This window comes from Haemaphysalis longicornis, unplaced genomic scaffold (genome assembly GCF_048455015.1).
Source record: "Haemaphysalis longicornis isolate Haplotype H1 unplaced genomic scaffold, Haemaphysalis longicornis Haplotype H1 scaffold_2, whole genome shotgun sequence".
Taxonomy (NCBI): Eukaryota; Metazoa; Arthropoda; class Arachnida; order Ixodida; family Ixodidae; genus Haemaphysalis; species Haemaphysalis longicornis.
The window spans coordinates 30,938,457-30,966,436 of NW_027526295.1; the positions used below are offsets into that span (position 1 = coordinate 30,938,457).

General features: G+C 44.9%; 2 protein-coding genes across 2 annotated transcripts in view; both read right to left on the reverse strand.

Annotated features, from left to right (window-relative positions):
• LOC144168813 (uncharacterized) overlaps nucleotides 1-27,980 on the reverse strand; it is a 279,672-nt gene that overhangs the window by 158,324 nt on the left and 93,368 nt on the right. The gene's annotated exons all lie outside the window — the stretch shown is intronic.
• On the reverse strand, nucleotides 4,402-27,278 carry LOC144167043 (uncharacterized). The gene is made up of 6 exons (XM_077696435.1): nucleotides 27,052-27,278; nucleotides 24,643-24,695; nucleotides 13,293-13,388; nucleotides 11,832-11,873; nucleotides 5,471-5,518; nucleotides 4,402-4,522 (listed from the first exon to the last, which is right to left on the reverse strand). Exons 1-6 carry the CDS (start codon nucleotides 27,155-27,157, stop codon nucleotides 4,478-4,480), a joined length of 390 nt encoding a protein of 129 aa, XP_077552561.1. The 5' UTR covers nucleotides 27,158-27,278; the 3' UTR covers nucleotides 4,402-4,477.

The following is a 27,980-nucleotide window of genomic DNA, read 5'->3' on the forward strand; positions in this document are numbered from 1 at the left end:
TTACCAACGCCGCCACGCCCGTCCCGCTGGAGCCGCGCGTGCTGTATAAGTAGCGAACGACACCACTTTTGCTAGCCCGGTAACCATAGAGTGCCTCCTAGATAAATCAAGGCATCGTAGGTTGACTGATGTTTGGGGAAGACTTTGAAGAGGCCTCTATACGAGTCATATTGTTCTCACTTCACCATTGGGACATGGCGTGAACATATCACGCAACGCGAAAGTCGAAACAACGAAGCAATAGAAGCTGACGAAAAGAGAGAGAAGGAGAATGAGCATCTTCAATTGCGGGCTAAAGAAGAGATTAAATCACCAACATTGTAGCACATCATTTGCAACAATACCACCAGTATTATTAGATGTGGCCATGTTCAGTAAAAATTTGTTCGGTGTCTCTGCTTACTGATAGCCAGATACATTCACATGAAAATGATAGTCAATCTGTCACGACTTCCCCTAACGCTTACTAAAACGAGAAAGAAATTCACGTTTCTATAGGTGTTAATAATTCATACTCTATTGTGTTCATTATTCATAAAACATTTTAAGCTGCTCTTGAAACATTTTCAGTGGATGATGACCCCATTTACTTTATAAAGGACGTGTGTGTAAGTACAATATTGGGCATCCTGAAACAAGGCTTGTATTAGAGCGTCTATTATCGTCTGCTGCTTTGCACGGATAACTTAATTTCAGTGATCGCTGTACATAAAAGGCGCCGCAGTGGCATTTATACGGGTTGATAGCCTGAGTGGGGAGTGTCATGCGAAGAAATCGCAAGGACAAGAAGAAGGGCTGACCAAAAGAAGACCACGACGATAACCAAGACGCGCGCCGTGGGATAAGCTACAAACCCGCATAGGGCACTATCGTCATCAGCGTCGGTCATTCACCTCCCACTCACGAGCCGGCCAATAGAAAGCTGCCAGCGCTGGTGGCAGTGCCAGCTGCTGGTGGCAGTGGCGGTGCAGAACACAAAGAAGAAGGGAGACTGAGAAGTGTGGAGCGTGACCGGGATGCGCGGCGGTCGGGCGACCAAACCCGTGCCATGCCCCAAGAGGTCCTCTACGACTGCAACCTCCAGGAGGTCTTCACAAGGAAATCGTCTCGCCGGGCATCGGTGAAAGACAGCGGTGAGTCCAGAGAGCTGCGTTCGCCACGACTGTGCAACGGGAGCTCGGAGCACGCTGCACCGCCACGGCCACGACACAATACCTGGACCTTTGAACACCGAAACACACCGCGACTGCACCTCTGGGACTTGAGGTAGGGCAACTCCGTTCCAGCTGCGAACACATATTGTGGACGTTCCATTGCCGTACTTTGTCCTCACCCTCCATTTCCCCACTTTGACTGTTTCCCGTTTGTTTGTACTGTTTACCGTTCCCTCTGCCGCATTCTCCCTAGATTATACATTGTTCGCTAGCTTTCTATCTATTCTTTAGTGGTTTCTGTTTGTCGTGTGTGTGGTTATTTCAGTTTCCGGTATTATAAAACCTAGCCTCGTCTCCAAAGTTCTTCTCTTGTAATTATTATTGCCCCCCGAACATGACAGGAGTCCCAAGTGAGCGCTCGTTGCTTACTCACTACATTGATAAGGCTCGCATGTTAGCTGGCGACAAAACATGCAAAGGTAATTCGCGTTGGAACCCGGCACGTGGGGATGAGTCATTTCCCACCCGGGCCCTGTGGCTAAGGCGTTCCTCTGGTGTGCGCCATAGAGTTTCTTAGTAAGAATACCAGATAGGAACCTGGGAATACAAGTCGTCGGGGGAGGGGGTGTTATGGGGAGACCAGAGGTTTTGGCTTGCGTTTGATATGACAATTAGATTCTTAAGTGGTTTTTGGGATTTTCTTTCTTCACTATGCATTAACACGTCTCCCTCGCTTTTCTGTGGTAGCCGTGAGCCGTGGCAACTGCGTGTTCGGTGAAAGAGCAGAGAGTGTGTGATCGTGCCTAACGTTTGTCATGCCGGAGTCGAAGGAGCGTATGACTGAGCAGATTACACGCAGCCGCGAAATTTGTAGCTAACGAAGAAGGAGAAACCAAACGTACTTTGACGAAGACAAGATACAACAGATACGGACGGCTGTATCCGTCCGATATTGTCTTCGTCCACGACTGCTTAACGCCACGTTTTCTTCTTTATTCAAGTATGAGCCTACTCGTTCAGTGACAAGTTTTGTTAAACTGTAGCGGACGGTCCGTGCACCAATTCACCACGAAGGTGACGTTTTCATAGGCAGGTTCAAAAAGCTTTCCAAACTCTTCAAACAACTAATTATCGGAAATATAATGGTAAAATTAATAAAATACGCGTCTATAATGAGTTTCCCACAAAGTAATGACATTGCTGTTAACTACCAGCTTGGCCTACAGAATACTAGGCACAACCATTGTGGCAAAAATACTCCCTCTTTCTCAGCTATAAAACAGCCTGGTTTATTTTCCTCTAACACAATAACAAACCATTCTTAGCATTTTCGTCGTACTGGGTTTTATTATCGGCCACTAAAACGTTTCTATCGAAGCCAATGACGAAACTAAGGCGAGCGCACGGTGTAATGGACGCCCAGGCGAAACAAAACAAATAATACAGTCCCGCGTAGAGACTGCGGCACGCTCTCAAGATGCTTAGGTGTTCAATATTAGTCAGGAGCACTCCATCACACCACTACTAAGGCCAGTTGTAGCTTCGGAGCGTTAAGCCCCAAATTTATTTAGGCTGTTTCGTCAGAGCGCATCCATCGCGCTTTGTATCGCCTATATAATGTCACTGTCAATTTCGCCAGCAAGGTAAGAAATTTGGCCAGTTGGTTTAGCATCTTTGTTGAATTGTGCTCCATGGTAACAGGGTAAAAAAAAGTTAGCAAGGTCACACGAATAAAGTTGACAGCACGAGCGCAACTATCACCTCTGACGGTTGACAGCTGCGCTCGTGTTTTAGACTTTGTGAGAGTGTCCGTCCTAACTTTCTTGTACCTTCTAACAAAGCGCAGCCGCTCAACGACGTCATTTTTTCCTCGTCACTGGCGTTCAGGCGTCGTGCAAGAACTACTTAAGCGGTCATTGGCACCTTTTTTGCAGAGCTAATTCCCTTTGTGTTCCTTTTATTAGTTTCTGTCGTTTTGTACTTCGCGTGCTCTCGCTTTGTATAGTCGTTGTCAATGTCATATCCAATATGGGCATATCCATATGGGTCCATATCCATATGGACATGACACGTAACGCTTATTGTAATTACATTCGTAGCAGCTGAGCAATGACAGTCACTTTGCGGTAGACAACGCGTTCGTTTTGCAACGCCGACGTCTGCCCCATTGAACTCGTGCTTTGGATGGGCGCCTTATTTGGAGTTTTTTTGTGGGTTTTTGATAAGCATTGGCCGAGATTCGAGCAGACGTTGCACCAACTGCGGTTCCCATAAAACGATGGACAATAAAACTATCTTCAGCACACCCGAAACGCACATTGAATATATGTAGGAAGTTTCGATTTCTGATTCTACATTTTTTTAAACTCGGGCGGTAAGAATCGTATGCTATTTTTCAGACTGATAATCAGAGGAAAATTGGTTTTTTTTATTAAAACCATGGCGAATTTCGGGTTTTTTCGGGTTAAATCTTGACATGTACTAAGTAATGCACTTAGTTCGTTTTATCAGAAGGAATAACGAGCTACCTAACTTTAAGGCGGTAACATTGGCATTTGTTTCAAGCTGGTAATCGGGGGGACATCAGCGTTTTCCACAAAATAGTCTCAGAAATTTGACGTTTGTTTGGAAATTAATCAATAATGATGGCAGTAAGTAGCATAGATAACCTCCAAAAAATTAAACATTTTATTCACGAAAATGCGGTCATCGATTTTTTACACATCCTTGTTTACATACATTACCGTCTGCTTGCACAACAGGTCAGTCTTTATTCGAGACCTGTCCAATCGTTGGACGTACCTCAGGGAGGAGGGGGTGTGAGTTATCTCTACATCACAACCTCCATTAGCTAGGCATCACAATCTCAGTGCCGTATTTGGCAGCCGTAGAGTCATCCCAATACTACTCCATGAGTTGGAAAGCTGTGTTTGTGGGGCTTGCTTCAAGAAAGTGCTGGTTGAGAACGGTGGACCGGGAGCGCACGATTGTGCAGCTCGCTACTTTGAAGGGATTCATGCGGGCAGAAATCGGGTTTAAACCGATTCTCCCGAAGTATTTTCGGGGTGTAAAAATTGGATAAAATCGTGTTTTACCCGAAAATGAACGAACCTAAACGAACAAACAAATGAAACAAACCTCACAGGGTGCGAGTCAAAACGCACTAAATGAGCAGTATGTCAATTGCTAATAACAAAAAAAAACATTCCGGATTGAAGGCGAACATCAAAACGTCGCCACCAGTCCACGGCGCAGTGCAAAGTGTCGGCACAACATTGGGAGGACACTTCTAGAAGAAAGATGGTAGCTTTATTCTGCCGAGTTTACCTTCCCACGGCGGAGGGGTAAATGTTCTTTACGATGCAGTTCTGAAAGGAAAAAAAATGTTTCCATCGTGTGAGCACGCCTGCACTAAATGTGATATGCATGATGTATGGCTTAGGCACGGGAATGTTGGTGCTCTTGAGGGATGATAGTGAAATATAGCTCGAGCTTACGTTGGTCTCGAGTAGTGAACATGGCATCAACGAGCAAAAGCGCGCAGTATGGCCGGAAGATTGTGCTGGCTAACTACTGCGCTTTATTGCCACTGGAAAATGAGGGCTTTTCGGATGTCCGCGGCGTTCTTGCATTACAAAGCTTAAAGCTGTACCTCGTCTGCTGACTCATTTGCACCTCTTCTAGTAATGAAAAGCAATGAATTGCATGCTCGGGCCCTCTTTTGCACTCTTAACACAGTACTCAACTTTTCCGGAAGCCCCGAAAGTGCAGTTAGAATTCAAGTTGCTTCACAGCGGAAGCATTTCTTTTTAGGTACGTACAGCTTTCTGACTGCCTTTTAAGCATCAACAAAGCGAGCAACGTAAATAATGTTTCCGTGCAGGGCTCGAAGGATAGTCAAGCACTGTCAAGTTTCGTCTTCCTGTTTCCTCTGCTTGAAAGAGTATAAATGAAGTGAAATAAAAATGGGGCGTGCACTTGCGTTACTGTATGCTAAAGCTTCCCTTTGCAGCAATCCATTTTTCTCCCAAGTTGTTTGTTCACTCACCCACATTTTGCCTCCACATTATATTTACGTTGTTTCTTTGTTTTGGCAACGATTCAAGGGGTCAAAGGACATTTTATGGAGGGAGGCATGTTGAAATACCTGAAGTACTACCAGTCAGGCGCATAATAGGCTGCGGTGTAAAACTTTACACATTTTCTAGCGATGGGTTGAGAACGTACGAGTAAAGTAGAAATCTGTGGAACAACAACCACATACAGAAAGAAAACGTGTCGTATGAGAGGGAGAGAAATGTAAGTCTCTTACGTACTTGAAATTTCGCCAGTACTTTCGCAGGCACCCTTTCTGAAAACCGCATCTGCGCATAAAGTGGTGGTCGGATTGTCAGCATAAACTAAAGTACACCAAAATCGACCACACTTTTCACGAAACGGCGCTTAACTGACTCGTAAATTCAATATGCCAGCTGTTTTTTGTTGACTCGTATTTTTGTCCCGAGCCGGGGGCTGATGTGAACAATGTCAGCGTTAGAAATGTTGAAGCGAAGATTTGAGGTAGTCGGTCTACGTTCATTTTTCAGCAGCGTAAAAAAGGCCGGATGCTGAGCGTTCGTAGCATCTTTTTATTGCTCATTGTAATCCGTACTATTTTAATGTATGGTAATGCGTTCAAGACATTCTCGCACACGTCCGGTAAAAATGCTGCCGTCGAAAAAATAAGAACACGAAGGCCTTGACAGAACAGGGAGATGATTTAACACACTTGTCATTTATTTTTTTTCCAAATAGTGTACGTTCGCGACATTTTTTTTGTTATGAACATACTAGCTCGCCCATTAGAACTCGCCTGCGAAACAATGGCCGAGTTAATAGAAAAAACCAGTTTCTGGCGCCACATAGCCACAGTATTATTGGCATGACTGTTACTTTTTCTAGTGGCTACTCACTATAGCTTAACAGAGTTCCGACTTTGGGGTACAGTGAAAGTTCAATGGAACAATTTTGAAGAGAACATTATGTATGTACACTCTTAAAAAAGGTGGTGGAATTTGCTAAGAGAAATCTAACGAGTTGCTTGTCAGAGCACGGCCGCTCGATGGAACCTAGTTTCCATCGAGCGGCCGTGGTCAGAGCATCCACTAGATACTTATTAACTGGAGGTAGAAGCTACATGCTTTTACGAACTGGCCATACATAACTTAGTCAAAAGCAACGTTTGAAAATATGGATCAACTGAGCGCGCAGCATTACATAGACACACAATCAATACGCACATATCACATTTAGACAACAAATGAATTGAGTAAGAAAACCAACGGGATGCACGAGGAGAGCGAGTATAACTTCGTTACCTTAGAAATACATCTGCTCTTCTGGCTGTTATAGCCAGCAGCAGAAAGTCGTGATGTAGTCGGTGGGCTTAAAATCAAATATTCTAGCGCTAAATTTGGAATGAATTGAATGTTAGCTTATACAAGTCAGCAAGTGACTTCGAAAAAAAAAACGTTTTAATTGTGAGGCGGAGTGGGGAAAGTGTTGTGATTATTATGTTCAACAAGTCATAGACTTTTGTTGCTATCAATGATGTCAGTATCAAACAAGGAACAGTTACTAAGTGCACGGTGTAGACTAATAACAATAGCATTTAAGTTCCATACTTAGTGGCAGCACCTACGTACCGTTCTGCAGCGGTGGTGAAGTTTTCAGGAGTAAGTAAAAACAACCCGTGACTACTTTTTTATTAGCGTTTTTGTTAAGAGTGTAGATTAAAACGCCGCTGAAATTAGTACACTCAAAAGCGTGTTTCATAGGCTGAATGTGGATAGCATGGTAATGTCTTGCTGTCATGGCTACTGAGGGCAGCCTAACATGGTTTTTACTGGCCAGTGCTGCAATATATCAATTAAGAGACCTTCGTGAGACCAAGTTCGTTTATGAGGACCAGCACTCAGCTGTAGCAACAATGCATAAATCGTTTTTCAAAAGTAACAAGCAAAGGTAGGCATTTAAATTTAATTGGAAAGATTTATCTCTGAACAACTGCAGTATATCGCGAAATTCCTTACGTTTTAGTGCTTTCGAAAGGCGCGGCGATTTTGTTTTAGTTTCAGCGCGCAAAAAAAGGCCCAGACAGACGAGACCAAGAGAAGCACTTATCCTCGTCTTCTGTAACCGTGTCTTTTGTGAGATGAAAGGGCAAGTATTGGCACAAGAACAAGAAGCGGACTATAGCAGATTGCGCCATGCTTGCCCATCTTCGAAGAAGATGCCCACATAGTGTGGCGTAGCTGTGGTCGCACCAACATGGCTGAAGCCCGTTATATCATCGCCTCATACATCATGGTTCTCATCGTAAGCCGCCACCTAACATTAATAAATGCGCCCGAAAGAAAGCCTTCTTTTAGTGGCGATGCACTTTTCCGCTGTACGCGAATAATTTACATGACGCAGCGAAGACTGCCTAGAGCCTCTGGGAAACAACAGCTTCTCGGGTCATGTCAAGCGCTGTTCGGATGTCGACCGCACGTTAGCCGGCAGCAAGCCGCTTTAAAATTTTCTGTTGTTTGTTCTAGCAGGAGGATATGAGTTGCTTGCTGGGGATGAAGATCCAACCAGCATCCAACCAGCATCCAGCATCGAAATCCAACCTGTATTAGAAACGTATGTCGAATCCGACCAAGTAGTCGAAATGAATCTCTCGCAATGCCACAGGCATAGAAACGGGGAAAAACGCGTGGGAGATATACTGAGCGGATGAAAAGAAGAGCTTGTTTTGGGAAACAGAAATGTCTCTACAACTACAGAAAAAGGCTTCGCGCACCTGACGCTTCTGTGTATTGGCTGCAATAGACAACAAACAGTAAACCATTCAATCCTGGCAAATAAACCTCAAAAATGCAATAGTTTGCAACTTATTGAATTCTTTGCAAGTTAACTGCCATCAAGAAAACAGAAAGGGGTAATGGGTAATAATCATTCCACATATTCCGACATAACATGTGGCGTTCCGAGGGGATCAGTTTTAGGGCCTATTTTGTTTTCAGTTTATGTGAATAATCTCCCGCACGCACCGCACTACTCTAGGAGACTACGGTATGCGGATGACACCGCCCATGTATTTTGCTCCGATTACCTTTCCGACCGGCGTCATACCATAAGAATTGAAATATCTAGTATCTTTTCTTGGTTTCCGGAAACACAAATACGTGCAAAACAAAATATGTTATCTTTCATTCACGGAGAAATATAATTGTTGGTACTTGTTTTAGCTTGTTTGTACATTATAAGCCAATCCAGAATGCAACAACTTTAAAATATTTGGTGTCGCCTTTGATGAACACCTACACTGGAAGGATCAAATATAAACTGTCTGTAAAAAATGTGCGTCTAGTTTCACGTTAACCACAGCACGGTCATTTTTTCGATGCAGTTTGTTACTATCTTTATACTTTACCTTATTTTGTTATCACATTATTCTACGGAAGCCTGGGGCTTACCTACGAAACATATTTTACGCCGTTATATCGATTACAACGACGAGCACTAGGAACAACGTTTTCTTCATTCAATAGTCCTGTCAATGGAATTTTTTAGCACTGTGTGTACTTTCTTTTCATGTGTTTTGAAGCGCAAAACATGTATTTTAGTAAACAGCATTATATTTGATTTGATTGTAGGGTTTAAAGCGCCGACGCAAAGCAGGCGGTGAGGCGTGGCGTTATGGAGGGCTCCGGATTAATTTTGACCACCTGGGATCTTTAACGTGCGCAGAAATCTCGTACAGACGGGCGTTTGTGCTGTTCGCGTCTATCAGAAAAGGAGCCGGCGTGGCCGGGAATCGAACCCGCGTCCTAGTGCTCAGCGGCGTAACACCTCAGTCACTGAGGCGTTATAAAACAGCAACATTATAAAACATCACTTCACTGTACCATTAGCTAGATTTTCAATTCGAGTTTGAAGAACTAGGAAAAAATTATAATAAAAGCTTCAACTCGCCAATCCGTCATAACGTCTATGGCGAAAGGCTTATTGAATGGTGCGGTGCGAGAGTATTAAATTATGTGCGATTCACGTTTAAACTGCGAGGAACTTCAAATCGCCTTGCTAGATGTTTCACTCGGCTAAACAGAACTTAATTTGACGATGCGATCGTAAGTCTCGTGAATGTTTGTACTGGTGTGTAAGTTTTCATTTTTGTTTCCTTTGTCTTTTAACAGCGCAGCTGTTTAGGCCGAGACAAATCTGTCCGTCGTAGACAAAAAACCCTAAAGCCTTAAGAAAAGAGTGTGGTAAGGGAGGTACGGGAGTCTAACCGGGGACCTTAGCACCGCGAAACCGGCAGCCTAGCCACTGTGCCGCACCACAGACCCAGGGGTGCGGGTTAGCAGTGGTAAGGAACATGAACATGCGCAGCCGAATGACAAAAAAAAAAACGCTTTCCGTGGTGGGAATCGAGGCTAAGTCACCGGCCTTATGCATCACCACCACCACCACCCCCACTACCACCCCCACCACCCTCACCATCATCATCATAATCATCATCATCATCACAATCATCATCATAATAATCAACTTATAAAACAGCGCTATAAACAGGACTACAGAAAGGGCACACGGACAGGGCACACGGACAGCGCCCTGTCCGTGTGCCCTTTCTGTAGTCCTGTTTATAGCGCTGTTTTATAAGTTAGTTATGTACCAACTGGCCCGCCTTCAATCTGTGTTGCATAATAATCAGCTTTCTACGCCCAATGCAAGGCAAATGCCTCTCCAATTAATCTCCAATTATCTCGGTACTGTGCTAACTGCGACCAATTTATCCCCGCAAACTTCTTGAACTCATCAGCCCATCTAACTTTCTGTCGTTCCCTGTAGCGCTTGCCTTCTCTAGGGATCCATTCTGTTACCCTTAATGACCAACGGTTATTTTGCCTTCGAATTACATGCCATGCCCGCGTCCATTTCTTCTTCTTAATTTCTGCTAATATATACTCAGCACGCGTTTGTTCCCTGACCCACTCCGCTCTCTTCTTGTTCCTTAATGTTATACCTATAATCTTCCGTTCCATTGCTCGCTGAGTCGTCCTCAATTTAAGTGGAACCCTTTTAGGAGCCTCCAAGTTTCTGCCCCGTAGGTGAGTACTGGTAAGATGCAGCTGTCATACACTTTCTTCTTCAGGGAAAATGGTAGTCTGCCATTCATTATCTGAGAACGCCTGCCGTATGCACTAAATCTCATTCTTATCCTTCTAGTTATCTACGCCTCATGGTTGGGATCCGGGCTCACAACTTGGCCTAAGAAGATATATTCGCTCATTACTTCCACTGCCTCGCCACCTATGTCAAACCGCTGCGCTGTCCCGAGGTTATTGGTCATTACTTTAGTTTTCTGCATATTAATTTTGAGGCCTACTTTTCTACTTGTTTTTCCAGTGCGGAAAGTATGCTTTGCAATTCGTCCTCCGAGTAACTTAGCAAGGCAACGTCATCAGCAAATCTCAGGTTACTTACTCCCCTTTCTCCCACCTTACTGCCACCTTAACCCTTACTCCCACCTGTCCCAATCCAATGTTCTGAATAATTCTTGTAAACATGCTGTGAATAACATTTGGGAGATTGGTCTCCTTGTCGGACGCCGTTCCTTATAGGTATTTTACTGTTCTCCGTATGGAGGATGATGGTAGCTATGGATCCATTGTAAATATCCCCTAGTATTCTTGCATATTGCTCATCTATACCCTCGTTCTGTAATGCCTGAATAAATTCTGACGTTTCGACCGAGTCCAATGCTTTCTCATAATCTATGAAGGCTATATATAGTGGTTCAGAATACTCAGCGCACATCTCTATCACCTGATTGATCGTGTGAATATGGTCCATTGTTGAATAGCCTTTACGGAACCCTGCTTGTTGTTTAGGTTGACTGAAATCTGGGATCTTTATAGTGCGCCGAAATCTCGAAAACGCGGACGCTTTCGCTTTTCGCCTTTGTCGAACCTGCCTTCTCGTGCTCAGCAGCGCAGCGTCTTAGCCACTGAGCCACCGCGGCGGGTCCAGATAATAGTTCCCATGAGAAAGTTGTCCTTTGAGCACACCATCTTGGTACAATTTGTTTCGGGATAGTTCGAATAGAGCTTGAATTTAAGGCGTTTCCCATAACCACATGCCTCCGGGGGAACCCATGTAATTACAGCAGGCAGGAGTTCCTAATTATTTCCAATTCACGGTGAACTACCTATTTCGCACAACTAAGAGATAACTCAACAATAGTTATACCCAATCACGTAATTAGTATAGTGGCCCACCCGCGCATAACCATGTAATACTACCGCTAGTTAGATATAAATGTCCGGGAGCAGGCGCGGAAATTGTAAATATTAGAAAAGAGCTGATTAGTAGATTAGTAAATCTACTGATCGGGGTTTCTCTACAATCGCCTTTCGTGCAGTGTTTTTGCTCTTGCTATAAAGTCCCAGCACTTACATGTTTGCAAGGCAAGCAGGGCGTGATATACAAATAGCGTGGTGCCTTCAGTTTCACGCATCTTGGGGAACAGCGCGAACTAACATGGACACAAAAAGAAAGAAGTGGACAGGACTAGCGCTGACTTTCCCCAAGATGCAAGTACACCAACTCGCCCAACTCGCCATCCTGCTACAGTTTCACGCATACCTGTGGTAGTGTTCCACCGATGCAGCGCACCACGCGGCCGGCCTGTAAATGCAACAGGATGGTAGAGCGAATGGACTGTATAGAATCGAATTCTATTAAACTCTAAAAAGTTCTACATTGCTTAGAACCTCAGGCGTAAGTGCTTGATAAATATTCATGTCTGTGCATATTTTGGAAACTTGGAAGATCACTGAAGCATGTAAAACTGGATAAATTCCCAGCTTGTGCCTCACGTCCTTAGGCATCTTTTCGGCCTGTTTCAAGCAATGTAGCCTTCTCAAGAGCAGAGGTCAAAAAGTGCCATAAAAGTAGGTTCTTTTGTTTACACGAACTGACTGACCTGATTAAAACAGAAGAACCTTAACGCGGCTCAGTTTTTGTCAAAACGAGCTATCTATCAGAATGAGCCTTGCGGTCACTGCAAAGCGCTGTACTTCTTTTCTGTGGCAAACTGTTTTATGACGTCAGTCAATTCATAAGCACTAAAATTGTGCAGCGCTTAATTTTCGACGTCCATAGGAATGGCATAGTAAAGATAAAAACCCATTTTGCTGCACTTGGAAGTTTCGGTAAGGGGTTCTGCAGTGACCAGTGGCATATTAGATCATTCTGGTGCCATGTTTCGAGTAAATTGAAGGATGGGGCGGCTGCAGAATTGTGCAGCGCCAATGACGTGGTAAGAGTTCAGATAAACGACCTGCGAGTTTTTTTGTTGTGTGCCATCTGCTGCCAGCTCTCTATTCAGGACCTAATGAAAGCCAGGGAAGGTTAATGGCCATGAGGGCGGTAGCCAGCACTGAAACAGGTTTTGGCGGCGTTGGGCATAGCACACCGCACTCAGTAAAATACACACGCACACCAGCTTAGCAAACGTAGCGTACTAGAGTTAAATTCTGAAGACTGCATCTAGGACGAACCTTCCTGGGTGTATAGGTGGGAATGCGCAAAGCAATTTACTTATTGAACATATTATATGGTTTATAACGTTAAAGTGCGTTTTCGTAAGGCATTCATGTGGTTGCTTCCTCGCGATTTCAGTCGTGCTACAGCGTTTAAAGAAAGCGTGCTTTTTACGTTATTCCAACCTAGCCTGGTAACACTTTGGTCATATGTAGAACGTGTATTTGTGGACAGGCGAATCTTTAGAAAACTGAAGCGAAATAAAAGCACGACGTAAATTTTCCTGATGTATCAATTGTCACAGAAAGCTAGGATTTGGTGAATTACATTCATTTGGGAGAGGTTGCTCCGCAAGAGGCTGATTACCATCGTCTTGCAACTACTAGAAGAGAGAGTGACGTTTGTGGTCACAAATCTGAAATATGAATTTTTCGAAGTTACATATTCCACCACCAACCCATTTTCTCACAGAGCATCAATTTCCTCACAGTTGCAAGGTCTTAACTAACTCTCTGGAGCGTAGCGCTCCAGCGCGGCAGCAAACAAGCCAGGCATGCCTACCAGGGGGGGACTGGTGCACCGCTTTCTAAACTCTGTGATGGTCAGATTTCCCGTGATGCAGCCTATCACCACCGATCTTGCCATCTTTTGGTCGTACTGAAAGCGAAGAAGAAAGACACTGTTGGGCTCTCTGAAGTAGCGGTGAATGCGTTATGATTACAATGCGTGCAATGCTATTACGGTCGCATCATGCAATTGCACAAAGGTGCTTCAATTCGCTTGTAGGCAACAATTCAATGCCAGTATATCACGAGCATCTCTAAATGGCACTTTTGGTTAACAACGCCTCAAGAAAACTGGGCAGACACGAAGCACGTACTATAACGCCGTGTTATTGTACGTGTTTTGCTTTTGTCCGCGTTTTTTTCACTGTTGCCACCCCAAGTATGTCCGAAATCGCCCAAATCAAGATTTTGTAACTGGAAACGTTACTCCAGTTGTTACAATTATTATTAATTCCTGCCACTAAGCTTGATTTTCGCACCCGTGTCCTACCATACATTCAGAAACTTGTGCCTACATTGTTCTGTGACTTGTGCTTGAGGATAGTTGGTGAAAAGTACAGCGCGTTGATGTCTATGGATCCTTCGCGGATTATTTGAAATTAGCTGTGTTGCTGTCAAGTTGCCCTCTCGATCGCATAGCAAGGAGCAGAGGGAATGCTGCTAAAAGTCTGCCAAGAAATTCATCAGGGTGCCAATGATGACCCGTCCGTTCTGTCGGGTATCACTGGTTGAGACGAAATGTGCCTTTACGGGTAGGACCGGAGACAAAGCATCAGTCATCACAGTAGAATAGCCCATGATCTGCAAAAACCAAAAAGGGTGATGCCGCTCTGTGCAATGCTGTCATAAATGCACCGGCACTGGTAGCTGGTAAAGTTTCTCGCCTTGACTTGTTAAGGCCTGACAGAAGCATTCTTTTAGCGCGGTACGTCCCTCGTACTGCATATTCAGTAGTAGATGGGGCTACCTTCATCCCAGACTTCATTTTATAGGTAGTAAATCAATCTTTTCACTAAAATGAATACCAAAGTGCAAATACTCCTAAAAGACGGCGTTTGTACTTTCGTGAATAATGTTGAGAAATATTTTGGGTCCGGTAAGCAAGAAATCCTGCAACTGAATTTCATAATTTCCGATGGCTACGTTTAACGTTTGCCATTTCTTATGGCCGGGTTAGCAGCAACATTTTCCTCGGCGTTTTTCCGCGTCAGGTTGCTCGCATTTCTTGCCTGGACCTCATTACACGTAAGTATGTAAGACAGATTCAACTTACTTCATATCTTTACCAGAATCCGCCTTTGCTTCATCTCTGTTTACCTTCGCCGCTGAGAAGTACGCTTGAGCAGCGTTATAACCTGCTTAAGACGTTCACTCTTTCCACAAATTTCTGAGAGAAATTGGCCCTTGTTGCGAACCTTCGCAAAACATTTTTGTTTTGCCCGTCCATTGTCTGGATACATCACTTCGTGCCATTATAATTTCGTTTTCCAGTAGCTGCCCCCTTTTCTGCTCAGAAGCGGTGCGTTACAAAAGGGCAATCGAAAAACTAATCTGACCTTCTTGCCTTCGTCTTCGCTATCGAACCTAGTCCTGTCTATCTTCAACTTCCGGGAACCATTGCCGTGCTCCACTAGATTTTAACGCACTACATTTGCTTTAAATGACTACACGGACTGAACTTCTTGCTTTCACAAAAAACACACAAGCCGTTATTTTCTGCTGAATTCCCCTTCACCAGTCGGGTCAGTAACTGATACTGATCTTTCAATAAAAATAAAGCGCGCGCTATGAGGCTATAAAGCTAAAAAACCTATAAACGTTTTTTCACATTTCATTTCCAGCACAATGTCGTCTTCGGAGAAACTGCATCCTACAGCCCGGAACGCTGTGAAGAAATATTGAAGCGATTCGCAAACATTACCCGATTACTTTACGGCGTTTAAACTCTGGGATTCGTGGGCTACGCCGTGAATTTTATTTCTGTCATTTTACGCGCATTTAGGGCGGAAAAATGCATTCTGAAGCGTTCCGTTTGTTTTATGATCCTTTTGCAGATATCGGTAATTAGAACAAACTTCCTAGTCTACCGCGCACATTTCAACGAATTATTAGCTTGTCTGACGTGCCCACTTTAACCTTGCACAACCAAATTCTGTGTGAACTTGGATATGTAAAAAAAAAGCTTCCGGCTTAGCTCAGCTAACCATCGATATGCAAAGCAAAGGTTGGCTTAGTCTGGTTTAGTGTGGGTTTCGTTTGGTTAACATTTGATATAGCTGTGTTGCCAGCCACGGCTCAGGGTCGTTCGGTCCCGGGCAACTCACAGAAGGAGGCCCGGTCTCGCTTTCATTCTCAGCGAACGTGGCTCAAAATGAGTCACATATCCTAAGACGACCAAGCGGCGCATGCGCGGAAGGCGGCGGTTTCGGTCGGCTGTCGATCAGCTGAGCGGCCGCCGCCACTAAGTCGCACAACGACTTTAAACGGGGCCCTGTGCGCAGCGCCGACTGCGGGACGGCGAATCACGCGATGCGCTGCGAGGGGTGTGTCGCCGGGGGGTTTGTCTCCGGTAAAAAGGTGACCTGGCGCATCCCCCACGAAATTACTGGACGAAAGTAGTAAAGCTTTGCTTTAAAGGAGAGAGGCAGAGAGAAAAACTACACCATCTTCCCACGTGGTCACCCTGAGGGGATGCAAAGCCGTGGAGTAGTAGCGTGTTAATTGGTTGTTAGAGTAAAGACACGTGTAGTAGCGTTTTAAATGTCTTCTTTATTTATCGAGTAGTGGGGAGCGTTTTGCGGCTTCTCGTTCTCGAAGCGAGGAATCCGCTGTTCGACTCTGGCGTTTCGAAGCGCTGTCACGTTGTCGAACGCTATCTTGATCACACTAAACTTTTTTACACCCTTTTTGGCCGAAAAGGGCGTAAAAATCTTGTCCAATGGCTAACACCCTTAAAAGGTATTTTGGCAAAAAAAGGGTGTATGCATAAAAAACGGGTGTTGAGCTCAACACCTTTAAAAAAGGGTGTTGAGGATGCTCAACACCCCAAAAAAAGGGTGTTGAGTCTCACACCCTTTTTTTGAGGTGATGGCATGCGCAGAGGCAATGTCAAACGGCGGAGCGCGCAGCATTGAACACAAACAGCCAATACGTATAAGTTACAGTTGGAACACGGGATGCAAGCGGTACAGGGAGTGCATACTTACTTAGCAATACATGTGCTGTTCTTGCTTTTATACCCAGCAGAGGAAAGCCCCCAGATGGAGTCGGTGGGCTTGTCGCAAAAAGCTGATATTTTAGCGCTAATTTTGGAAGTATGGATTTTACTACGAGAATATACAAATCAACACGCGGATTTGCAAAAACTTTTTAATTACGCCGTAGTTTTTCTGATCCGTAACGTATAGAATTTTAATAAATACCATACAAATCTTCCCTGCCACCTTAACACCCTTCAAAAAGGGTGTTCATTATTTCAACACCATTTTTCCCAGAAGTGTGTAAAGCTACAAATTAGGGTGTTCGAAACCAAGAAAAAGGGCGTAAAGAAAAAAAAGGGTGTAAGAAAAGACCGCCAACGAAGAAAAAAGGTGGAGAGACCTCCAATTTTGGAGGCATTTTGTACATGTTTACACGGGTGGACTGAACATTCTCTACAAGCGGACGGGGGGGGGGTTGTACTTCACAATGTTTACAGCAATATGAATTGGCATAATTTATTACCAGTGAAGCTCTTTAAGCTTCAGGAGGTAGTTTCGGTGGCATTAGCAAAAAAAAAAAGAAAAAGAACTGGGGCACCTGTAAAGGGTGCATAAGAGTGAAGTCGGCTTTCGAGCTTGTTAGAGTGTGAGCACAAGGGGCGTATGCGTATCCGCACCTCTTACTGTACCATTTCAAAGGTACTAGTCTTTTTTGGATTCTAAAAGGTAAAAAAAATTCGCGCAGCTTGCAATAGTGGTGCAAGGCTGGAGAAACAGCAACGCTGGGGGCCGACCTACCTTGTTTCCCTCTTGGATCTCCTGGAAATGGGGAGGGGGGGAAGGGGGGCACACTGGAACAGCCTTGTAAAATCCGGTTAAATTTGGCCTCATCCCTGAGCGGTCATCCTGGCTTAGCAAGAACATTGTAAAGCTGACCAAACATAACAAAACTAAGCAACACCGGAAAAACTAGGTCGACCCCCAGCTCCGCTGTTCTTTTAAATGCGAATGCATTTCTTAGTCGGGGGTTGTCGTGCGTACGTTGGCCGGCGTGCGCGCAGGTGTTATCTCTCCGCGCTCCTCTCGCCCTAGCAACAGCTGTGGCGCTCCTAGCAACCAGTGCAGGTGGTAGCTCGGGCGAGGGGAGCAGCGGAGGGCAAGGGGAGAGGAGGAGAACGCGCGGGCGTGTGAGGGCGTTCGCATCGCGGAGCTCGGACGGAGTAGCGGAGAGTGAGTGGAGAGGAGGAGCGCGCTCGGGCGTGTGATGCGCTCGCATCGCGGAGCTCGGCGGAGAGACCTCGCGCGCGGGGCGGGCGTGTTGCGCGGGTCTCTCTCTCCTCTCCGCGTACCCTCTCTCCGCTCGCTGCGCTCGCAAAAATATATATAAATGCAGTGGAGCGCGCGCCTCTCTCCGTGACTGCTTGTCGCAGCGCACTCATCGGTGCACCCAATGCATTCGCATTTCCGCACGATCCCCTTCGAGAAGGTGGGGGGAGACTTTTTTTTTTTTTGCAACTGAACACCTATTTCACACCGTTTCAACAACCTACAGAAAGCCAAGCGTGTTGCAGTTGGTAAACATCCTTTTCGCCACACGACTACAGTCTTCTTAATTTTGAAGATTCAAATTGGTGTTTCACGTGTCAAAGCTAAACTTGGGGCATGTGGTGCACCGAATAAGGAAACGAGCGATCATTGCATAAGAGCAATTATTTTTTTTGCGTTTGGAAATTTCTTGCGAGTAGAGGAGTATATGAGGGGATGTCTTCTCCTTTACAGTGCTATTATGCATCCGAACATGGCCTTATTCAATTAACAGCTGAACACATTTTCCACACCCTTTCAACACCCTAAGAAAAACCAATGGTGTTGAAGTTGATCAACACCCTTTTTTTCAAACAAAAAGGGCGTAGAGCTAGGAAAAGGGTGTTGAGACTCAAGAAATAGGGTGTAAAGGCCTCCCAACACCCTTTTTCCGCTTATGCTACGCCCTTTTTGGCTAAAAGGGTGTAAAAAAGTTTAGTGTGATTAGCTACTCGCCGCTGGCGTTTCAAAGCGGCTTCTCGTTCTCGAAGCGAGGAATCCGCTGATCGACGCAGCCGTTTACGTTCGGCGGCGCGAACTCTACTCTGCGCACGCTTGTCTACGGAGGGGCTGGCGGTTCTGACAGTGTGCTGGCTGGCGCTAGTTGAAGGTGTGCCAGCCAGTTCGCTGACGGAATCGTTGGCATCGATTTGCAGTCTTCGGATGGCGCAGTACCGAAGAAGGAACTGAGCGGAGCGCAGACGGGTGTATTTGCAGAGCAGAGGGAGGGGAGAGGAGGAGCAGCGCGCATGCGCGTGATTGGGTAGCTGGTGTGCTGAGGGGAGAGAAGGAGCAGCGCGCGCTAGCGCACAGGTGGTGTGGAGAAGAGGAGGGGAGAGAGAGAGCGGCGTTATCACAGCTCTTGTGGAGTGGAGGAGAGGTGCGGACGCCGGACGACGGAGGGTCGACTAAGAGATGCTTTGCATCTAAAACTGATTGCAAACGCATACAACGCCGTGGGTGGTGTGGCTACCGCGAAGGAAATATGATGTTTTCTATTCTGCCGCGCAATAAACATAACTGAATACCTGAACTTCTGCTCAATTGTAAAGTAATGGCTTGAATCAGCTGAACAGCAGAATGGAGACTCGAAACACAGCGACTAAGAAATGATTTGATTGATTGTTGAGTTTAACGTGCCGACGCAACGCAGGCGATGAGGCGCGCCGTAGTGGAGGGCTCCGAATTAATTTTGACCACTTGGGGATCTTTAACGTGCGCCGAAATCTCGTGCACATGGGCGTTTCTGCTTTTCGCCTCCATCCGAAAAGCGGCCGCCGCGGCCAGGAATCGAACCCGCGACCTCGTGCTCAGCAGCGCAACGCCTCAGCCACTGAGCCACCGCGGTGGGTGCGACTAAGAAATCTACTACCGTGGCAGTATTTAGACCGCCGGTTCATATACAAGCTAATCGCACTTTCGCACGGATGATGTCAACGTTAAGTAATTTGTAGTACCTTCTCAATGCCGTTAGCCCTCTTTTTCGCATTAAGGTAGTTGGTTTTCTTAGCTTCAACGGTTTTTTTTGTAGCAGAGAATAGTCATTTTAGTCTTTGCCGCACCTAACACCTGCGGATATATAAGTACATAAACTGCCTATTTTGCAGGGGTTCAATAAAATCAAATTTAATTTTTACCGCTAATACGTTCATCATCATGTGTCTAGGTGGGTACGGTTACTTTTTTTGGCGGGGCTTAGTTTGTGGCTTCACAAGGATGTCTGACAGAAAAGCACAATTTTCGGCGTAAAGGCAGGCAGAACATACTGGCATACAGAACATGAAGTACACGCATTAACTCCGGATGTTATTCTTTCCATACCGCCGCGAAATCTAATGAAATTAACAAACAGGCAACACAGGTTTCCTGGATACGACAGCACGCAGAAAGAATTTGTCAATAAAGCACAATAAAATACGCAACCTAACCTGATGACAAAGATGTGCACGGTAACGATGTATAGGGTGGCAAAAAAGTCAGGGCAGAAATAATTTTTCTTGCTGTTCTATACCAGGGAGTTAACCAGAAGCAAGAATTTGATATCAACAAGGGAAGAGGAAGCGATTATCCTGTGATACCCGAGCTCCACCGACAGCTAATGCTGCTGCTTTTTTTTACTAATTGCGTTAGCCTCGGGTCAAGGTCTTCCATTAGAGTCGTACCTGATAACATTGCGTCAACAGGCCATCGTTCCGAACACTGAGTCCTCGTAATGACGTCCACGCGTACGTAAGTTCCCTTTGAACGTGACTTTATGTAAATTGCGCAGGGAAGTTCGGAAAAGTAATCTCGATTGCGCCTCGAAACACAGTGCAACAAGGTAATTTCCATGTACGGGGACGGGCACATTTTCTGGATGGGTCGTTCCAGCTGCCATTAAAATTGAACCTGATATTGGGCGGCGAGCTAGGGAATGCCCTTATTTGTTACCATTACGCTCGCGCAGTCATTCGAGGTAAGCGTGAATGGCGCTGTTTATTAGCCTCGCTGTCTGCTGCCATAGCAGTCTGCTGCTCCGCGTGCGGTTTAGAACTGCAGAGCGTCTGCCGCCTCTCCTCGACCGTTTCATGGCTTGGATGGGAAGCCATACGTATCTATTTGCAGGTACGTATACGCTTCACCAATCGGGCCGGGCCGTCACCGGGGCGGGGTCTAAATCTGACACGAAAACCACTGGGGTAAAATAGAGCAGCAATGTATTGCTTGCGCATAAATTAATGACCACGACGTCCCTTTACACCCATTATGCATTACAAAATCTGGCGCAGAGAACATGTCAGACATAGCAGAAATAGCAATGCACAACCTGTACATAAATACACACATCCCGACACTACATTCTTCAACACACACGAGGCATGGTACATCGCGCACGTCAGAAAATGAACTGCATTTCTAGATCCTATAAAAAAGAGTGAGAAAACATTCATAAGAACTTATTTGAAAATAATTTGGGATATTTGTTCCAGAATGTTTTACAGTTAGCGAATCACATAAAGCATTCTGTAAACAATCCCAGTCTTAGTGGCCATATACTTCAAGAAAAACGTTGTCACTAGCTTTATTCGCAGCGAGCCAGCTATATCAGCGCTACTATTGCCCGTATACGCTACACAACACAGCAATTCACGCAATGAGAATTCAGCAAGCACCAACGGTCATTGCCTCTTCGCCCTCTTATCTGGTCTGACGCAGTGTTGGTTCCATTCTAACTACAAACTAGGCAAAGTTTGAATCCCGCTGATTTCAAGTAAACAGTCTCAAAGTGCTACTCTGCACTTATTCCATATTTAGCGTTTTAGACCACATTTCCGTCCATCTAATGTTTTGAATCGCCTCTGGAACTTGTTACACTTACGTTTAGCTTAACAGGCCAAATAGAGAAGTTCATTTTATGCCACACATTCCAGGTGGTGAGACCAAGTATCTTCGAAGTTTAATATATCGGCTTACGTCTACGCTACGCAAAGTATTTGTAAAAAATTATTTTAAACAAAATAAAGTTTTCAATTTTGTGGCCCGCAATAATGTCTACGAATGAAGGCTCAAACCAGATGTACATAGAAGTCACTTGAAAAAAAATTTCCCTGCATGATTTCAATTTTTTCCAAAGTAACTTGAAGTTCCCGTGGATAACGGCTTCAACAGAGGCACGTTAGAGTTTATGCGTTTGAACGCGGCGAGGACGAAAAGTTGGGAGATCTTTCCAATTTAGTAGTAAACTGCTCGCAGTCATTCCAGTCTGTTTATGTACTTGTTTTAGCTATACACCGCAGATTGGAATTTCCTGCAGAAGACTGCAGAATTTTCTGCAGGATATGAAGGATTGTGGGAGAAGATTTTTAGGCACAAAACTAATTTCTTCCATCGCATACTAAATCCTGAATTACGAATTGCTGTGGCGTAATAAAAAAAAACGTGGCAAATACTGCACTTCAGAGGTAGCTAAGCGGGATATTTATAGGGAAGTTTATTATAGCAGCGTGTGTTTCACAAAAAAAAACGAAATGTAAGCATCAATGCCGTTTCTTCGCAGCACGGCTTGAAGACTCCATGGTCCTGATTACAGTGCGTTTGTCGACAACCTTTAGCAGAGCGGGCATTTCTGTGGTGCAATGTAATCGGTTCCCTCTTCAGGTACTACTAGCCTCAATAAATGGAAGTTAACCTGTTTGCTTAGGCGGAAGTAGTTTATAAAAACAGGACTAACCACGCCTTAACGACGGGATCCGTATTCAGAAATATGCAAAGCTTATGGCTTGGATTTTTGCTTCGCAGAACGGGTGCAATTACACCCATAGCTAAAATAAGTGCGGTGGGACCCAAAGAAAAAGGGTGTAACCACCTCCGCCTCCATAATCACATACATAAAACACCTTTTTAGAGCATTAGGGTGTGCCCAAGAAATGTGCAAAAGCGTCGACAGAGAATGCGCCATTTTTAGATTGCATCAGCCCTAACCAGAATTGAATTTTTAGGGACTATACCACTGATTGGTGGGGTGTATAACTGCATAGCAACGGTAATTTTACCAACATATGAAGGGGGCTGTACTCCTTTCAAAGCTAAACAATGGCGGTTTTATTGAACATCGCCCACAATTGGTTAGGCGGGAGTGTTTAAAACAAGGCATATGGCCTTAACAATCATCGCTGTAGTCAAATAACGAACACCTATTCTACGCTCTTTCAACACCCTACAGAAAACCAAGGATGTCACAGTCCGTTGCCACACAAAATGAGTGCTAAGCTGCGAATTAGGGTGTTAGAACCTATGACCTCCGCCACTTTAATTACACATATACTACGCTTTTTTATGCTGCATGGGTTTAAAATGTTTAGTGTGTGCGCGCAAGAAAGGTGGCGTTACTACAAGCTTGGTGTGCGACCTAACGCAGCCTGACATGGGACTATCACTTATTTGTAATTAAGGGCACGAGGCGAGAGAAAACATGAAATGATGAAGTCAGGCGCTGCGGGAATAAATTAAATAAATAAGCAAATGCGTCCCCTTCGAGAAGTATGCTGTGAAGGGCTGAACAATCTGTCTATCGAAGCTCTTTCCACAGCTGCGCCGGGGAATTGGCTGCTGAGTGTGTTGATGGCTGTTTTTTTTTTCAAGTAAACAAGATCTCTAGGCACTCACATCGAAGTTGAGTTGCTGCGTCTTTGTTGTATACGGGTCTAGATCCCTTACAAAAAAGGGAAACTATGCGCTCGTCTTTCATGTAAAGCTTTACGTTTCAAAGTAATTGTAGCTGTAATGAAATCGTTAACGTAGCAATACTTGAACCACTTCTGAGGAAACTAATTAGTAATGTCCTTCAACCACGATTCTTAGGTAATTTTGCCACGAACGCTCATTTTTAATTAAGTCATGTTGGGATCGCAGCTAGAAAATTGGATGGATAACATTTTCATAGCGTTTGTGGAACCGGAAAGCAACAATTTGTTCAGGTGTCACTCAGCGGCAGTTTATGGTAATCTGGGACACACGGCTACATAATAAGACGGTGCGAGAAAGAATGTTGTGCAGGTGGCGAAGCTCCTGTTCCATCGCCCACACCACTGCGTGAGATTTAGAGCTCAATGTATTTTCCTGCACGATCCCTTTTCTTTGTCGGCTTTTCGCACGGGTGTTGCCGATTGAGGGCTCGAAATGTCCCTGCCACACTTAGTTATGAAAGGCTAATGGTTTTCTATCAAACTAGTCCAACATCGTGAATGCAAGAACAGTTGGTGGCAAGCAAGATTTGTGCCTCTAGGGTGCTCCTTCCCCAGAAAAACAAGGAGCTAAAAAAATTCTGCAGATTGAACCCATGAACGCTGTGTCGTACCGGAGACTGTATCTACGACAGTATTCGCGTCCGTCTCTTGATAACGGTGCTTCATGCTGAGTTCAGGCCGTTTGACTGCGGTGCTCCGGTTGATGGGGGATTTGCTTTGGCCGATAGTAAAATTATGGGGGATTTGCTTTGGCCGATAGTAAAATATTATACTTTAACGTAATACCGGTGTTAAAAATCGCAGCTTGAGCTAACATCCCTGTCTCCTCACCCCTGAACTGCCGTACGCTGACTTTGCCTCGGTAAATAAAGTGGAGTAAACATTTCTGAGTGGAATAAATTTTACTGTTGCCTCCTTAACAAAATTTTATAGACTCCCCAATAAAAAATTTAAATAATCGTGACACAAAATCTATCATCCCCGAAATATCGTGTAACCACGCGCTTGAAAATACGCTTCCCGGCACCCGTTTTTTTCTCTGCACCAGGCATTCTCGGAACAAATCCTCTTGTCGGTGTATTTACAATTTCCGAAACCAGCTACTACAAACGTGATATTCAAGATGCTGATCAGAACGCCTAAGTGTCCTATTACTCCAGCCCTTTTTGTCGTGTCCTATCCCGTTGGTATGTACCCGCCGACACGTATGACCCCAATGTGATAACGTGAAGGGTTCTTCTGAATATTGCAAAAAATGTAAAAATCAAATAAAACACATGATTTATTCACAAAGAAAAGTAAAAAGAGCAAGCCAAATACCGTATTTCAGCCCTACCTGTTTATTGAAGTTCGCTTCAGCGCACTTCGAGGCGCCTTTTGATTCCGCTTCTGGAGTAAAAACAAAAGCATATGATTGAAAATGAACAGCCAGTTCGCCATTTCGAGCCCGTAGAAACGTAAGAGCAGCAATTCATCCGGACCAGCAACGAATACATAAAAATCAAGTAACTTAGTTGAATGACGCTCAGTAAAAAAACTTTTCTATATCCTCAGTCTCTCAGGTTCACGTACCAGCCACACGCGCAGAAGCATACGAGTGCAAATACTACCAAGTTCGCTAGCATTAATGTTGTTTCGAAGTGTAAGAACAACTAGTCCTGTTCTTCCTTCTTGTTCTAAAAAAGCATTTTTTAAGAATACCTCATTGCGTTGTTACGTCCGGTGATCATGAGCTTACGTAGAGCGCACCAAATGTTTAGTTTTATATTTTTGGGTGAAGTAAATGCGCCATTTATGTCAGCAAAATGCAGCTTGCGCACTTTTCTTACATGCTTTGCAAATGAGTTGTCCAAAAAGCATTGCTTGTCCTGTGCAGCATGACTTCGTGCTAGTTCAAAATATGTAATGTAAATTTTGAAACCGTCCAGTGGCAGCTCATATTAAACTTTGAAAACCTTTGCAACAGCAGAGACCACAATAGGTTGAAATGGCCTTGCCACTTTCACTGCGACTCGTAGTATGTACCTGTAGTATTATCCGTCGAATCTCCTCAACTGCTGTGCTTATAAGCAGAGGCAGAATCCGTGTTTAGGCGAATGCCCGTGAGGGAACTGTGGTTACGTGACAGCACAAGTAGGGCTTGACATAAAAATAAACCCCTTTAAGGCCGTATAGCCGGCTATCTCAGCAACGCAAATATAGGGATATGGATTTCAAGAAAGCCTGTTGCGAACAGAAACAGATGCGTTCCGAAATAACATTGGTGTGTTTCTCGGCCCTATAAACAGTTCAAGTTGTTTGTCACTTTGCACACACGTCATTCTGGGACAGTTTTCAACCAGGTGAACACACAGAAAAACGAGAGAAAACAATAGGCGTCTACTCGTGTAATAATTCGCGCGTGCTCGCGTCTCTTCCGCTTGTCAAACACTTTCGAAGGGGCCATGCAGACAAACTACAAATTCGGGTTATTGAAAAAGGCTGCTTGGTCCCAATAACAGCAATAAAAATTCTAACTTCAAGCTAATAATCGAGCGGTTAACGAAACTATATTCAACAGTGGCGACAATCGAGTGACATCAAGGAAACTTCTCTAAGACGCCACCGAATATTGTTCGTGTGATTCACGGCCGCTAACCGAAGCGAACGCCACAAATATGACTGGGAGATTGTAGTGGAGGTTCTAGTTCCGTTTGACCGCATTATTTGACATCTGATGGTAGTTAACACGCTGATGAAAAAACCGGTGCCGGGCTATACCGCGTCACTTCAGCCAATATTATGCCACATGGAGCGAAACATGAGTTATTCAGTTTCTTGTGCTTTGTGGTTAAAAACGTCCTTCAGATCTTTTAGATCTGAATCTAGATTTGAGTGGCTTCTCGTGTAATTAAAGATTATACAAGAAGTTAGCGCGTCTTGTATAATTACAACTTTGTACGGTGCCTAATGGGGGCATCACCTCACTTGGTTTTACGTGCTGACAGAGTGCGCAGAGGCTGGAAGCAGAACGTTACGCTGAGGAAGCGTCACGCATTGGCTAGCGTCGTTTCGCGCCGTGCTTCAATAATGAGTAATTATACTTTATTAGCTCTGCCCCAAATCTGCGATAAAGCCTCCAATTGTTACTCTGACTTTTGCTCGACGTTAGAGCAAACCATAATTGGTTTTGTCTGCACAAAACATTCAACGCCGATTACTTCTAGGTTTTAACATGTTTAGGAATGAATTACGTGCATTTATCGATCGAGTGAAAACAAGAAGCTGCCGAATGTTCAGCACATTTACCTATATTACCATGTGTGCAACTGCGTCACCTCCATGCTCAAAGTCCGCGAGGACTATTGTGACGCCGTGAGGATGTACACCCACCACATGTGGTACGTCCCATGTGAAGTGACAGAGCAGGCGACAATGCAGAACCAGCGGGTTGGGAAACGGACCACTGCTACCATACTGCCTGCTACCGCTGGGTTTTCGCCGTATCCATTTCGCTTGCCACGCCGATCGTCTAATCAATCGCTCCCTTCCTGCTTGCAACCAACCTGCGTCCTTGTTTGGCAAGCCGCAACGATATTATTACTTACTTTGAAACAATAAACTCAGAAGAAACAATTTCCCCACGGTTGCGTATTGGAGTACACCTTTGATGTTTCTGTGCGCGGGATTTAAATCGAAAATACGCTATGTACTAAGCAAGTAAACCTCGTTAGTTGCAACAAATTGCTTCGTCCCATGTACGCACCTAAATCGCAGCCGTGCGGAATGGGCTTTTGACAGCACACGTACAACCAGCACAGGGCAGCGGCCAGCCAGAACAGAGAGGACGTCGTCCCGACGAGTCCCCCCATGGCAGCGATCCACTGCGTCAGCTGCGGCGCTCCGAGCCGAAGGGCTGTGTCTCCCACCACAGCGGCAGCGTCGAGTACTCGGAAGACGAAGAGCAGCGCGCCCGGAGCAGATGCTACCGACGGCGGCACCTCTCGAATTTTTCTTTGCGGCCTTTCTCGCGTCGTTTTCACGTTGCCTCCGCCGCGCCTCCTTTAACCGTCACCCACCTGGGCGCGATTTCTGCCCATTCCAGGCGCATCTTATGTCTCATGGTTTCTCACTTTCGAACGCGAGGTATTTTGTTTTCACTCACGCTTTCCGCGGTCGCTGTTATAACGGTCCTTTTATTTTTCTAACAACTAGATGCCTTTTTTATTTCTTGTGACAGCCAGGGCGTATATTTTTGATATTAACTTAAAATTTACCTCGAACAGTCGAAATCATTATTTAGAGTTCAGATTTATTTTTGTTTTATAGTCGTGATTCTTCTGCTTGAGGTTTGTTCGACTTTCTCCTTCTGATTTTATTTTGCATGACATGTTTCGGGCCTGGTGCGGTATGCTTTCTTTCCTGAGCTTTTTTCAGTTTCTTCTATGTACCATTCACTCGACTTAGATTTACGGAGCGTATTCTTCGCGCTGCTGCTCACATTGTTAAGTGGTACTTGAGTTGTTCGCCGTGCCTCCCATTGTCTCCTTGCGATGTCTGTACGCAGTTATGTACTGCCAGTCACTTGTGAACGGCACCATACCTAAAAGAAAGGCATTCGCGAATTCCAAAGAATCGTGCGCCGTTCCTTTTCCTTCGTCGTGTCGCCTCGCCGTCGTACCAGACGGTTTCTCC

What these genes read in the sequence shown, in the direction of transcription:
- LOC144167043 (XM_077696435.1), bottom strand. Translation starts at nt 27,157, where the DNA reads ATGGGGGGACTCGTCGGGACGACGTCCTCTCTGTTCTGGCTGGCCGCT. An exon ending in TCCGCACGGCTGCGATTTAG is followed by an intron (nt 24,696 to 27,051) that starts GTGCGTACATGG and finishes TTTTTACTCCAG; the next exon opens with AAGCGGAATCAAAAGGCGCC. An exon ending in TCGGTGGAACACTACCACAG is followed by an intron (nt 5,519 to 11,831) that starts GTATGCGTGAAA and finishes CTTTATGCGCAG; the next exon opens with ATGCGGTTTTCAGAAAGGGT.